General features: G+C 43.0%; 2 protein-coding genes across 3 annotated transcripts; one reads left to right on the top strand and one right to left on the bottom strand.

The window, feature by feature from the left end:
* Window positions 1-4,058: 4,058 nt before the first annotated feature.
* Window positions 4,059-9,915, top strand: LOC123415986 (RNA polymerase II-associated protein 3). 2 transcript variants are annotated; one of them, XM_045106773.1, is made up of 11 exons: window positions 4,069-4,443; window positions 4,831-4,914; window positions 5,033-5,157; window positions 5,437-5,558; window positions 5,674-5,756; window positions 5,944-6,051; window positions 6,277-6,390; window positions 7,154-7,339; window positions 7,423-7,517; window positions 7,626-7,723; window positions 9,620-9,915. In XM_045106773.1, the coding sequence occupies exons 2-11, from the start codon at window positions 4,831-4,833 to the stop codon at window positions 9,748-9,750; spliced, it is 1,146 nt and encodes a 381-aa protein (XP_044962708.1). In that variant the 5' UTR covers window positions 4,069-4,443; the 3' UTR covers window positions 9,751-9,915. The 2 variants fall into 2 exon arrangements, with proteins under 2 accessions (XP_044962716.1, XP_044962708.1); XM_045106781.1 differs by lacking the exon at window positions 7,626-7,723 and having other exon boundaries at window positions 4,059-4,443.
* A 4,464-nt stretch (window positions 9,916-14,379) lies between these two features.
* On the bottom strand, window positions 14,380-15,422 carry LOC123416254. The gene has a single exon (XM_045106790.1). It carries the CDS (start codon window positions 15,052-15,054, stop codon window positions 14,449-14,451), a length of 606 nt encoding a protein of 201 aa, XP_044962725.1. The 5' UTR covers window positions 15,055-15,422; the 3' UTR covers window positions 14,380-14,448.
* Between the last annotated feature and the right edge of the window lie 275 nt (window positions 15,423-15,697).

A 15,697-nucleotide genomic window follows, 5' to 3' on the forward strand; every position in this document is an offset into this window, starting at 1 on the left:
GTCTACTTGTTTTGGACGTGATGCCTATAGATATAATCATTGCCTTAGATAACGTCACGACTTTGCGCGGTTCTATCAATTGCTCAACAATAATTCGTTCACCCACCGTCTACTTGCTTTCATGAGAGAAGCCACTAGTGAACACTACGGCCCCCGGGTCTATTCACAACTATCGTTTCCACTTTCACTTTTACTTTGCTTGTTTACTTTTTGCTTTCAGTTCTCACTTTGCAAACAATCTATAAGGGATTGACAACCCCTTCATAGCTTTGGGTGCAAGCTCTTTGTGTTTGTGTAGGTACTTGTGACTTGACGAGATCTTCCACTGGTTCGATACCTTAGTTCTCAAAACTTAGGGAAATACTTACGGCCGCTGTGCTACATCACCCTTTCCTCTTCAAGGGAACACCAACGCAAGGCTCCAAGGCCTCGGGGAAATCCTTTGCATATTTGCCAAGGAAGTCCCTAAAGGCATAGCCGTAGCAGCAGGATTCCTGGCGCCGTACCAGGGAAGGTCTGTTGTCGCAGTAGCACTCCCTTCTTCTCTGTGCCGCCGTCCGCAGCCGTCCGCAGCAGTGGCAAATCCAACCGCCGACCATCTTCTTCTACCCCGCGCACAAGGTGTTCAACGGAATTCCTTAAGGTAAAAAAGACGAAAATTGATGATTTAAATTGGGATTGGATAATATGTTTGACGGTGGTTGTGTACATTGTAGATGAGCTCGGTTGACTTCTCATTCGTGGATGATTCATCGTCGGACGGGGATTTGATTTGCATGAATAAGAGGGCATTGATATGCTAGTGGCCATGCACAAGGGGAAGAATCCAAAGCATGGTGGTTCCGTCTATGGTCGTGCGTTCATTCAAAGAGAACGGATTGATGCACACAAACAGTTGATGTGCAACTACTTTGGATCACCACCTGTTCTCCCGGAGAATTACTTCCGACACCATTCCAGAATGTCGAAAGACTTGTTCATCCACATTTGCAATTCCGTGAAGCAGCACAATCCAGCCTTCGAGCAGAGAAGGAAATGTGTTGTGTTGCTTGGCCATAGCATTGAACAGAAGGTCACTTCCGCTTTGCGCATGACTGCATATGGTGTTTCGACAGATTACATTGATGAAAACTTGGTGATGGCAGAGATCACTACTATCTTCTATGTCAAACAATTTGCAATGACTATGGTAGAAGTGTTTGGTCCAGAGTACGTGAGAGCACCCAATGCTCAGGACACTCAGAGGCTTTTGTAGATGAACGAAGCTCGAGGGTTTCCAGGTATGCTCGGGGTTTGTGGATTGCATGCATTGAAAATGGAAGAACTGTCCCAAAGCATGGCATGGACAATTCAAGGGTCGTGGGAAGGATGCCACTTCCATTCTTGAGGCAGTTGCCGATCATGAAACATGGATTTGGCATGCATATTTTGGGATGACTGGATCTTGCAACGACATCAACGTGCTCGACCGGTCACCTTTATTTGCTAAGTTAGCAAATGGAGAAGCACCACCAGTGACCTTCAAAGCAAATGTCGCACATACAATTGTGGGTACTATCTTGCAGATGGAATCTACCCAAGTGGAGTACATTTGTCAAGCGAGTTGCAAAACCCAAAGGTAAGAAAGAACTCGTCTTTCACAATGCACAAGCGGTCGCTAGAAAAGATGTTGAGAGGACTTTCGGGATTTTGCAATCTCAATTTGCTATTATGCGAGGACCATCTAGATTATGAGATCAAAAGATCATTTAGTACATCATGACTGCTTGCGTAGTTATGCACAATATGGTAATTAAAAACGAGCGTGGAAAACATTTAGATTACAACTTCTATCACTTGATGGGCATTCGTGTTAACCCATGCGAAAAGAACAACGCATGAGACGTTTTATGAATGTGTACAACGAGATTAGAGACACCGATGTGCATGTTCAACTCCAGAAAGATTTAATGGAAGAGCATTGAAAATGACATTGCGAAAGAGCCGCATAAATTCATTATTCGTTTGTGAAAAACTATGTTGTATTGTGCAAAACTATATTGTATTTGTGTTGCATCTGATCTCGTGGATTTGAAGAGCTATGTAATAATTTGATATTATGGACATGTATAAATTTTTTATGTTGTTTTTAGATGTTTTTTGCAATATGTGCGGCGACTGGTTTTGCATCTCCGTTTTGAACCATCTGTTGGAGTTTTTTTTACATCTCCATTTTGAACCATCTGTTGGAGTTGAGCCTTTTTTAAAGATGTAAAAAAATACTTTTTGATGCTTTAAATTTGAACCATCATTAGTTTGGAGCATCAAAATCCTTATCTACTAATAAAGCAAATAATGCTTTTGTCGTACGTCATAAACATTATCCCTAAAGTTGCTTAAAATTACCCACCAATGCCACTGTAAGTGACAAAAACGATTTTTTTTAACTTCGATTCGGCTCTTTGTTTCTCATTTTAAAGGCTGACGTTCCCGTATTTTATCACAAGAACAAGCTAGGCCAACCGGTTGGGTGCGCGCCGTCCCACACACAAGACCTAGGTTCGATCCCGACAACAACCATTTTTGTTCTATTTCGCACTTTTTCTATTTTTTTTTTTCTCTTTTGTCTTTATTTCAATATAAACTTTGCACACGTGTTAATCATGGATTAAAGAAATGTCAAATTTGTAGACAAAAAAGTGTACAATGCGTATGGACAATAAATAATATATTTTTCTTTTATTTTAAAAAATATTGATCATGCATTTAAAAGACTTTAAATGTGCATAGGAAAATGTTTCCGGTGTATAAGAAAACATATACAAAAATATATAATGTGTATGGAACAAAGTAGACATAAAAAATAGAACTTTTCAAAAATGTTAATCGTGTATTTGAATAATGTAAAACATGTATATAAAAATATATTCATGATGCATACAAAATATGTAAAATGCGTATTAAAAAAATTAGACATCAAAACTCAATAATGTTTGTGATGTCACACGCAAAAAAATATTGCTAATGTATAAACAATATACAATGTTGTTTATACAAGCTTTACGTAAACAAATGGCTGAGCTTTAATTTTTCATATATAAAAATTGTTTTGCTAATTATTATTTTTAAGAATATTGATATTGATACGCAACCTCAAACATTTGGTATGCATGTACTTACAAATTGATTGTTTTCAATGTAGCTGTCTAATATGTTTGCAACCAAATTAAGACTCACTTAGATTACAAATGCAAACACATATATCAGCAAGATAAAAATAATGTTATAATGCATATGATATCATTAATTAATAAAATAAAATTGCAAATGAAACTGTCAGTCATAGAAATTAATTAATTATAAAAATATTTACAAGGGCCAACTTCTATTAAATTTATAGTCCGTTGCAACACACGGGCATTTGTACTAGTATAAGAGCAAGTACAATAAGGTACAATCAGCAGACTGTAAGGATTAAAATACTATATTTTTGCTGAGTTGGATGAGAGAGAAGGGAAGCGGGCTCTTCGTGAAGAGTCAGCTCTAGCACGTGCTCCTAGGTGCTTTGTGAGAATGAAAGGTGGGACATATATGATAAAGGTAGCACTCTTTTATAGCTAACTATTGTATAAACTAGCTATAAAATGGACTATAAGAGCAAAGCACAATAAAGTTGATTCAGCTGGCTATAAGGAATAAACTAATATATTTTTGTTTAGTTAGAGGAAAGAGAAGAGGAGAGAGAAGGTAAGCAGGCTCTTAGCTAAGAGCCAGCTCTAGCACGTGCTCTAGGAATTTTATGAATATGAAAGGTGGACCATATTATAATAAAGAAGTAGTACACTTTTGCAATGAACTATTGTACATGTTGGCTATAAGATGAGTTATAGATAACATGACAATGGCTTATAGCCAGCAGCTGGCTATACTATTGTACTTGCTCTAGAATTGCTTATAGCCAGCAGTTGGCTATACTATTAACCATGCTCTAAATCATGTACTCCTATTAGAGATGCTCGTGTGGCCTCTTTTGGGTAAGTTTGCATACAACCTGGCCAAGTCCGCTGGACCTAACCATGTAGTAGTGTACCAGAGTGGTTCGAGCTCGACCAAGCCAGCCAAAATCCTGCCCGCTTCCTCTTCCAAGAAACGTTAGCGCCGCCGCCGCCTCCCTCGACGCCGGCCTCCAATCCAATCACCCCTCCCTCTAACCCAGCAGAGGAGAGGGTTCTCTGCCTGACCTCGCGCTTCGTTCGGTAGAGAGACAGGGCGCCGCTGCGCTGCCCCCGCCCACCGCCTCGTCCGCGTCTTACGCTGCGCCTCCGACCCGTCCCCCGCCTCCGCTGGACTGCTGCGCCGCTGCGTCAGGCCGGAACCCCGCCCCTGTCGGCTCTCCCCCGCTGCACCTCCTGCTCGTCGAGCTCGCCCACGCGTTCCACTCTCGCCGCGCCGCTGCTCCAAGAGGTGATGTATTTTCCCAGGACATGTACCCTAATCCCCGTCAAACAGTAGCCTGGCATGCTTAGGACCCCTAGCTGATTTTCCCAATTTTCCTTTCGTAGAGCTTTGACTTGATGCATTTTCTTACCAATGGCATTATATTATAGAAATAAAAAGATGAAGATATTATATGAAGTCTGACCTACTTTGTTGGATCATTAAGCACCGATGTCAAATTTTGAAATAATGTTAATGCAGTCGAACCATTTTTTTTATGCTTTGTCTTGGCATCCTCGAATCCTAGCTCCACCACTTTAAGGAGGCCCTAGATTGTGCTTGCTCGAACTGCTCTCATCTTTCCTTTCAGTTGCATTATCGAATCTAACCATATCCTTCTTATTGTCATTAAAGATGGCGGCTCGGTACAATCGCACAAACTACTCTTCCTACCTGAATGAAGAACCAATGCCTGACGCCACGTCGGAAAAGGAACAGGTATGTATATATGCATCCAAATGCAAACCCTTATGACGATTTTTGGACTGCTGTGTTGAGAGGCTGAGCCCAGTTCCTTGAACCTATAGGTGTGTTGTTTCTGTGTTTGTGTTTGCAGGGTAATGAGTATTTCAAACAGAAGAAGTTTGCTGAAGCAATCGAGTGCTACTCTAGAAGTGTTGCAATGTCGCCGACAGCTGTTGCCTTTGCCAACCGAGCTATGGCATATCTTAAACTAAGAAGGCAAGTTCCTACACTTGAACCATGCTTGTGTTTGCTAGGCTGTTGCACTTACTGGTTTGATTGTGCTAGTAGCTTCAGTTGATTTGCTATAGTACACCTTATTTGTGGCTGTAACCATAATTCTGGTTGATAGATAGATCAAGCGAAACTTACATACTGCTGATATTGTTCTCTTCTAGTTGTGTAAATATCTCACTTTTTCCTGTTGTGGAACTTGAGAGTCATGTTTTACGACCACTATCTGGTTTAGTCTTACGTTTTTTATCTGGAACTTAATAGATTTGAAGAGGCAGAGAGTGATTGCACTGAGGCTCTGAATCTGGATGACCGTTATGTTAAAGCATACTCACGCAGAATTACTGCAAGAAAAGGACTTGGGAAGATTAAGGAAGCAATGGATGGTATTCTATGTTTTAACCCTTCTTGATTTCCCTTTTGATAGTGCTTTCCTTGTAAGTTTAGTTGTTGTCTGCATGAACATTGATATCTAGTGTACATTACTTATTTGCATAACAGATGCTGAATTTGCTGTAAGTGTCGATGCTAACAATCCAGAATTGAGGAAACAATATTCTGAGATAAAAGCTCTGCTCATGGAGGTGAGCACCTATTTACTTCAATTTTCATCTTATGTGTTACCGTTAGTGTCTGCATCCAAGCTTTTTGGTCAAATTTTCTATCCATTACTTATGTATCCACATTCAATCTCAGATGTTGTATTAAAGTATGACTGTCTGAGATGCCCCCCTCCCATTGCCTGTAACAATGAGTTTATTACTTCTGCAGAAAATGGCCAAGAGAAGTTCAGTTCAAGCTAAGCATACAATTTCTGAATTTGATAAAGCTGGTGATAGAAAAAATACCACTTCTCATGCACCAAGTGATCCCCAGAAGGTACGTTATAGTGTTCTACTGCATGACACACTGTGTCTTTCCCTTGATAAGGAGTAAAGTTTTCCTAACATGCTTTGTCAGATTAATATAATTCATGCACATGGCTCTGCGATTTTGAACTAGCCCTCTGTTCTGTTTCCTGTATAGCTGGTTGCATTCAACCCGAGGTCTATTCAGCAAACATGTTTCATGTTTGGATTTGTAATGTGTGATATAATTCTACAGGACAGTTTCATGGAAGTTGATTCACCTGGGAGAGCTGCGGCTGGGATCAGAGAATTATCAGCTGGTGTGTCCAAAGGAGGATCTGGTGTAATCCTCAAAGACAACAATATGCAGGTCTGGTCTGACTAACATTTCTGGCTACCATGAATGCCCAGGATATTCTGTCCTCTTATATAGGAATTGGCTAAAAACCAACAGATGTATGATTTGTGTGTTGGTACTTATCAGCTTATACCATTGCATAGTTTGCATCGTCAACGATATAGCCTGCGTAGCATATGAGTTGCTCTGCTTGTTCATGCATTTTGCTGAAATACAGTATTTGATCCTATGGGTATATGAGAAAACTGGTTCATGTATCTGGAGTTCTCAAAATCCATCAAAGCTTGGTAGCTGGACTGGCTTCCGGTAGCAAACATGTCAATTCAAGCAGAGGAAGCCTGCCCACTTGGCAAGTTTACTCTTTTAATTCGGATGTTGATGTGGTGGAGCAGAATGCTTTGGTGGTTGGAAAACCATGAAGGAGCAGGCAGAGGGCGAACCCTTCCTAGTTCATTGAAGTAATAACACTTAAAGTTCTGCATATAGGAGAACATTTATGTTCTACTCCCTCCGTTCCTAAATATAAGTCTTTTAAGAGATTTCACTAGGGGTCTACATATGAAGCAAAATGAATGACTATACATTCTAAAGTATGTCTATATACATCCGTATATAGTCCACTAGTGGAACCTCTAAAAGGACTTATATTTAGGAACGGAGGGAGTACTATTTTATTGCAAATGTGATGTAAAGTATTAATTTTGCACACGTATTTGAGAAATTTTCAGTAGTGTTGCTTCTTCCTTTTACATTTCAATTCTTTAATTTAATGCAGCAATCTCGAGATGCTAAACAAAAGCCTGGGCCAGAAATATCAGTGCAAGAGCTTGCATCACGTGCTGCTTCACGCTATATGTCCAGCACTGTAAAAAGTGTGAAGACACCAAAGACAGCTTATGATTTTGAGGTTTCTTGGAGAGCTATCTCTGACGACCTTACCCAGCAAATACAGTTGCTAAAGGTTTATTCTCAGCCTCTTTTTGGTGTCTTCAATTAATTGTGATATGTACATTTCTAATTGTCACTTTTTTGTTATGTTATCAGTCAATTCCACCAGAGAGACTACCAGAGATTTTTAAGGATGCACTTTCATCAGCTTTTCTGATTGATATCGTGAAGTGCACAGCCTCAATTTTCCGGTGTGCTTTCCTCTTTATGTTTCTTTTGAAGTGTCTTATACATTCTCTTGCAATACTCTCATGACCTTTACTGTTATTACTTATTATTAATTTGTATTATGTACTTAGGGATGATGTAGTGTTAGCAGTTAGCATTTTGGAGAATTTGGCTAAAGTTTCTCGCTTTGACTTGATCATCATGTGCCTCTCACCCATGCATAAATCTGGTATGTTTGAACTTTCTGCTCTTGCATCTATCTGTTTTCCGGTTTTCCCTTATCATGCCCAGCTGTTTATTATTGTTAGTAGATTGATAGTACCTCATCCAGCATTCCCTTGGTATTATTTAAAAATCATGAAAGATTATTTGAATTGCGATTGTCTATACTTCTGTGCTACACTGTATGTGAAGATTTCGGTGCTAGGTGCTGATGTAGTCTAACTCAATGGTGTGGAGGTGGATAATACAAGGGTCACATCCTCGTGGAACGGGTAGGTGTTGTCCTTGATGTGATGCAACACCTCGTAGCAGGTCATCAGCATGGTCGTGAGCTCCTTCCACTTGGAGTAGTTGCTGGAAGGGAGATCGATGACAACTTCCATGGGATGACTGACATGATGTTGAGGGTGTGCATGGAAGGGGTGGCAGCGTGGGGAAGTAGCACATGTCCTTTGGGCCGAGAGGAAGGGTGGTGGTGATGATGGCTGGTGTAACAGACTAACAAGAGGTGCCGAGAGGACTGGCAAGCTGGTGGAGAGGGTCAGCGCGGGTGGGGAAGAGGTTGAGAGCACCCTGGTTACCAGGGTGTCGATGCTGGAGATGGCGGGTGGAACCAAGGCAGAGGGAGCGCCGGAGCTAGCCATGGGTGGGAGGGAGAGGATAGAACTTGCTCATGATATCAAGTTTGTTAAGCTCCATGCACTAGCCAGCGAAACCAAAAGTCCGAACTGATGGAAAGGGCTAGTCAATCCACACATATACTTCAACACCCCCTCTCACGTGTGACGCGAAAAGTCAACACGTGGATAGACTCAAAGGTATGGCTCAAGAGGCATATAAGTGGTTAAACTACGAAAGCCAGTATTTGAACTCTAAGACCTTGGGCTCTGATACCATGTTAAGCTTCATGCACTAGCCAACGCAACCAAAAGTCTAAACTGATGAAAAGGGCTAGGCGATCCACATATACACTTTAACTAAGTTGAACGATGGAAAACGTTCTTGTATATTCACTCATCGGTTGTATATATTTATACAAGGATTTCAAATGGTGGGATCATTGGAATATGTGCATGCAACGCTGTAATCTAGGCACGACGGGTACACCTCGCGCAGTCCGTGCGGCAGGTGTCGGGCAGGTGTAGTGGCGGAGCCAGGAAAAATAAGGAGCTGGGCCGGGCTGCAAGCTAGCTAAAAAGAAAGAGAATCGTACCTGAATATTTGAGTACATACATATTATGCAACTATAAACACTAAACTAGAGAATCAGAAACCTCCTCATATCTCAAGTTTAATAACTGAAGATTAAAGTTGGATGATTTAGAACGGTTGAACTAACTAATACGTTAGAGGAGTCGGAAAACAAAACCGGCAATATGTATGCGGACTGGAGATCGATTTTCTTTCAATCAACCTGCTTTGAAGGATATGATCCTTAATTTCCTTATATCCCTGCAAATTATAAGTCGATACTAAAATCCCCATATATGAGAGGATCAAGAGGGTGAATCATCTGAGCTGAGCAGAGAATTGTGCACGTGTAATATGAACATGTTGGTGATATGGGAGTAGTATATGTCGACATGCCTGTACATAAATTATTCAAATACTAACAATTGCTGATATAAAAAGGAAAGTAGTGGGATGATATGCAAATGTGCAATAGAACCCACCTGAAGGCATCTTAGATCGGGGAGCAAATTTATATTTACTGGCTGGTAGACCCATTTTTAAAATATCAGTAGGCTCTTCCCACTAATTCCAGTGACCTGATGATTTCATACAACTTCCATTTCAATGAATCTGTAAATTTGGACTTTGGACATACTAGTGTTCAGTAGTTGCACAACATCATCCATTTGACAATACTCTTTTTGCTTCTGCTTGACTCTTTTCCGGTCAGAACTGCGGAAGATATGGGGTCAAACATTCCTTGCCGAGACTGCATCGCCAGATCAAGTTGAAATCCTCAGGCAGCTGCAAGCCAAGTACGTTCAAGGAGGATGGCATGATGACATGTTCACTTTGAGCTAAATGATGATGTTGTAAAGACAGTTCCCTAGAGATCCCTCTGCCCTCTAGTCAACCAATACCGTAACACCCTTGTAGACTGAATGTTAAATCTAGTCGGAGCAGTGAACCATATGGTTGTGAATCATGTTTTTGAGATTTCTTGGAGCTTTGCTGGTTCAAAGGTTACCTGTGCCTGTGCTTTTCTTTCTCGCATGCATTTGTGCGTTTTTGTGCTCTGCGTAGGGTTCATGGTGGGTTTATTTTGCTCCGTTGCTTGTTTTCTTCCTTTCCATAGACAAATTCACCGAACTTCAGAAACATTATATATTTTTCAAGTGGCCTTTTGCATTGAAGTGGCAAACAATTTTACAATATAAACAAACTAATACTCCCTCCGTTCCTAAATATAAGTCTTTTAAGCGATTTCATTAGATGTCTACATACGGAGCAAAATGATTGAATGTACACTCTAAAATATGTCTATATACATTCGTATGTAGTCCATTAGTGAAATCTTTATAAAGACTTATATTTAGGAACAAAGGGAGTATAAAATAAATAAAATAAAAAAGTGCTTATATGGGAACGAATACGCACTGGCTGAGGTCTGAAGACCTCAGGGCCGTCTTTCTTTCCTTAACTCCACTCCACCAGCTCACGGTGTCTAGACTCTCCTTCGGCATCGTCGGAGGGACCACCACATTGAAGGCTACTTTAGTAGAAAACACTAGTTTACATTTTTTTTTGACAAAAAACAGATATTTGGCATAATCTTGAAAGGTCAATGACTTTTGACCGAACACCTGTTAGACGCGGTGTCTGCCATGGATGGCATCGGCAGGGGTGCGAAGGATTCATGGGTGGACAGTGGCGTAGTCCAAAAATAACACGCGCGTGTGGTGGGATCTGTGTACAAATGATGCTTGAGCGGTGGCCGGAGAGGCACAACGACAGAGGTAGACGATGAGGGTGCGAATGAAAGGAGGGGGTGGGCTGTGTGTGTGGGGGGGGGGGGGAGGGCAGAAGTGGAATAAAAGGGATCAAAATGTGGGATTTCAGTCGGACGAGGGTGTCGGAGTCCTACATGGCCGGTGTTCGGGCTTTGTAAAGACCCCCCCCCCCTCATGTGCGGGGGTCCGTCTTTCTTTCCTTAACTCCACTCCACCAACTCACGGTGTGTAGATCTGACTCTCCTTCGGCATCGTCGGAGGGACCACCACATTGAAGGCTAAGTTAGTAGAAAACACTAGTTTACATTTTTTTGACAGAAAACAGATATCTGACATAATCTCAAAAGGTCAATGACTTTTGACCGAACACCTGTTAGACGCGGTGTCTCCATGGATGGCATCGACAGGGGTGCGAAGGATTCATGGGTGGACAGTGGCGTAATCCAAAAAGAACACACGCGTGTGGTGGGATCTGCGTACAACCGATGATGCTTGAGCGGCGGCCGGAGAGGCACAACGACAGAGGTAGACGATGAGGGTGCGAATGAAAGAAGGAGGGAGGGTGTGTGTGTGGGGGTGGGGGGGGGGGCAGAAGTGGAATAAAAGGGATCAAAATGTGGGATTTCAGTCGGACGAGGGTGTCGGAGTCCTACATGGCCGGTGTTCGGGCTTTGAAAAGCCCCCCCCCCCCTCATTTGCGGGAAACGGACATCCGGATCGGTCGGTAGACAGATAAAATACCGCATTGGATGATAAAACACGTCCGGATAAGATGAGGATAAGCATGGGAGATGACTTTATAACACACGAGAAGCAGCTCAATCATCTACAAGACTACAAAAGAGTGTATGTTCTAAGAAAATAAATAAATGCAAAGAGTGTAAAAAAAAGGGTCCCGGGCACACACGTGGTCGCACATGCTGACGTGCATCATGAGCTATCTCGTCGCCATGAACAGACCGGAATGGGAGGCAGAGCACACCGCCCTCTGCTCCCGGACACGGCAGCCGTGCTCCTCCGCCCCGTGTCGATCACACTCATCACATGCGGATGTGGTGGATGGTGACACCGGGGAGGGAAGGACGCTGGTCAAGAGCATCTACAGCCGGACATAGTAAATATGACCTCTTAAATATCTGTGAGCGTGCCCGGTCTGTAATCGAGGGACATCTGTCCGTTCACGCAGCCACACTCTTTATTTACTTCATTACATGTTCGGTTACTTGTACGTGATTGATGAAGAAAAATAATAATTAAAAAAGTGATCCGGGGTAAGGTTGTGTCGCACGCGTTCGTGAGCTTTTATACCTTTATTATATTTGAGATGGATATAAGGGTTCGCGGACAACACATACCTATAAGGATGATACGAGGGTCTGATTGGTCTTTTTTTCTTCTCTTTCTTGTTCGTAGGTGTATTAAAAATCTTTAATACCTTGATGCGGCCTAGTAGGCCAAAATTGATATGGGTTCATTTTATACCTTGATGAGGCCTAGTAGGCCAAAATTAATGCCAAATCAATTTTTGATGCATTTGGCACCGGTGCCATACATTACCCATCCGATGCCATAAGAAAAATTCAAGTAACCGGATCTCCTGTACCCACTTCTTTCATGCAATAAAGTAATACGGAGTACTATTTTGCTACTCCCTCCTTTCCTAAATATAAGTTTTTTAAGATATTTCACTAAAAGTCCATATACAAAATAAAATATGTGAATCTACACTCTAAAGTATGTCTATATACATTCGTATGTAGTCCACTAATGAAACATCTTTAAGAACATGGTTAATAGTATAGCCAACTGTTGGCTATAAGCATTCTTATAGCTCACCTTATAGCTAGCTTGTACAATAGTTAGCTGTAAAAGAGTACTACTTTTATCATATATGACTCACCTTTCATTCTCACAAAGCACCTAGGAGCACGTGCTAGAGCTGGCTCTTCACGAAGAGTCCGCTTCCCTTTTCTCTCCTCTTCTCTCTCATCCAACTCAGCAAAAATATAGTATTTTAATCATTACAGCCTGTTGATTATACCTTATTATACTTGCTTTAAAGACCTATATTAAGAAACGGAGGGAGTACTAGGCTCCTCTGGTACATGAAGGAAAGTTGGCTGGGTCAAATACTTTAATGCATGTGTGGGCCCTACTTTGTTTCATACTGCAAACACACATTGCTCAAGCGAAGTCAAAAATTGTTCTCGGGGCACCGTTGATGTGGTGGCAACATTTTAAGATATCAGGCACCGATTACATGGTGGAAGGCCTTAGATGCTTTAGGCGTCAGCTGGCACCACGACATCCATACGACCTGGCTACCGGATGCACTCGCCGGCCGCCACAGCGCGCGTCCGTGGAAGCCAGCAAAATCAATTGAAGCAAATCCCGTGACGATACGGGCAACCAGTGTTTCACAAAGGCTGCTTAATTCAAGCAGTACTACATATTTTATTTTATTAGTGATTTTAAGCTAACTCTTCAGGGAATTAAAGTGTATTCTAGTAGTAGGCTGGTCTGGCTGCAGGATGACGCAGCGCATGTGCCATCGAGTCGACAACGTTTCAAGATTGCTTGTTGAATTCAATTCAACGGGGTTGAAAAATAAAGAATGCCCGCGCGTGCAAATTGCACGCCCGCGGCTACCATTTTTCTCTAACTAGTCTTCAAAGGATTCTTTTCCTTTAACTACCACTGCAGACAAGGAAAAGGCAGGCTAAAGTAATGCATATTTTTTGTTATCTCTTTTAAAAAAAATAAAGAATTTATATTTAGGAACGATGGGACATACGCCGAGCGGTCGCACTCGGTCGATCGGGACGCCGGTGAGGGCCGGTGGCCGGTGCCAAGCGCTGGCACCGCGGGCACCCACGCAAAGCTAAAGCTGCCCCTGCCGCTGCTGCTGTGGCAACAACGACGGGCGTACAGTAGACCTCGGCGAGATCGACACCGCGAGACGGAGCAAGTAGAGAGAGAGAGGAGCTCTTGCCAGCCAGCCAGCTGCCAGCTCATCACGTGCCACGCGTAGAATCCGCGAGGCGTGTCGCGTTCGCTCAGCCGCGGGCTTTGCTACACATACGTAATTAATCTATAGTAAAAATGCATGTACGTTACAACGGGTATAAAATAAATCCAAGAATTCACGTGGTATTCAGGAGTTTACATTGGTTGGTGTTTTTTTATTGACTCGTTGCCTCCAGTGGTATAAGCACACCCTTCATGTCAACATGACCACTTCAGTGTACATTATCAACGAGTCTCGATGGTGATCAAGATTAGGATACACAGAGCCGTAGGATAGATGATACAATGGAAGGGAGTGCTTCCTCCTCCTAGCTGTCATAAAGGACGAAACAGGACAATAGCAAGATGCACTGTTGTCGCACTCTCTCTACTCTTCATCCCTCCCTCTCTCCTTACAATCTCACCAAGACGTCAATGACATTCAAAATTAAGGAATATCATGATGTTCAGAAAATACACATGAACCCTAAATATCTTCTCCTTAAGAATCTATTTTCAATATTTCACTCACTTTTAATTACTATTACTCAGTCCGTTTTTAAACGTAAGTGTTTTAAAAGATTTAAATATGGACTATCCACGGATGAATATAGACTACTCATTCATTTTGTTTCATATATAGTACATATTAAAAATTTTAAAAAATATATTTAGAAACGGAGAAAGTAAGATGTGATAGGCATAAATATTTATTAAACTAACAAACAATCAACACCAAGTAGGTGCTCATCCCAATTTTTTTTTATAATCTATGGATGATCCAGCAACTTCCAATCGGTCCGACACAACATCTAGCACAACACACACTACCCACCACGTGTCCCTTATCCACACAACATCCAGCAACACACATCACAATCACATTGCTGGATCTCTTTTCCATTCTACCGATGCGTGCTGCCCCTTCTCTACTCAGAGACTGTGTGCAGGAACGGCTTGGCGTCGCCTCACCACTCCTGGAATGCGCGGTCGTAGTGGTTGGCCACAGCCAGACACCAATCTCCCCCTCCCCTGTTGGTGATGAACTGAGAACAGAAGGCGCCTTGGAGCTCCTCTGTCGTCGAGCAACCTGGCCGCCCGCCCGTCGACTGCTCCGTATCAGGCCAACAGCTTTGCCTCCGACCATCAGCTGCCTCGCCTTCGACCCGATTCGGACGCCCACAGGCCACAACCTCCACCACCTGCGCGCCATGGTGCCCTCACCAGGTCTAACCAATCCTGCGCCGCTCATCCTGACTGCTTCCCCTGCTCGTGGCTCGCATTGACCGCAGCCAAGTGCGCCATGCATACCCCCTTCATCCTCTTGAATACTACTTGCTGATGTTGATGCCGCCTCCATTAGTACCATAGAGAATTAACACCTGATGGTGCCGTTGCTGGCTCCTTGTTCCCTCCTCCATCGGCACCACAGAGAAGCTCATGCCTCTTCTCCTCGAACGGGAGCCTCTGGATCCAGCGGTTCAGGACTTGACCTAGATCAGCTTCACGGGTGCGGCGACAAAGAGGCGGGGGAGGTCCTGGGCGGGGAAGGCGCGAGCAGCAGGGAAGAGGAGGGCCACCGGGAGTGGGCGCGCGTCGACCACCTCGCAGTCGTCGGGGATGTGGATGCCGGCCAGCCTCGCGGTCGCCGGGGATCTGGATGCCGGCCACCGGAGATCACCACCTACGTTTTCTATCAGGCGGCGGCCGCGGTGCGTTGGGGGCGATGGGAGTGTTGCGGCCGGGCGGATCCTGTGAACGAGCGATACGTTTTTTATTACCGTACGAATAACTTACATCTGAAGTGCGGGTTGAATAGGTAAGACCGTAGGGGCTTTTGTGCAAAAGTGCGTCAACGGACGACAGAAACACTAATTGCTTTATTAGTAGGTAGGTATAGGTATAAAGATAAAGACTTAAAGCTACGTAAAAACTGATTTGGATTGAAAGAAAAAATAGCCTGACCCCACTCACGAAAATCAGGGGGAGAGAAGTAGATTATTAGGAAGTTT

The sequence above is a fragment of the Hordeum vulgare genome, chromosome 1H, assembly GCF_904849725.1.
Source record: "Hordeum vulgare subsp. vulgare chromosome 1H, MorexV3_pseudomolecules_assembly, whole genome shotgun sequence".
Lineage (NCBI taxonomy): Eukaryota > Viridiplantae > Streptophyta > Magnoliopsida > Poales > Poaceae > Hordeum > Hordeum vulgare.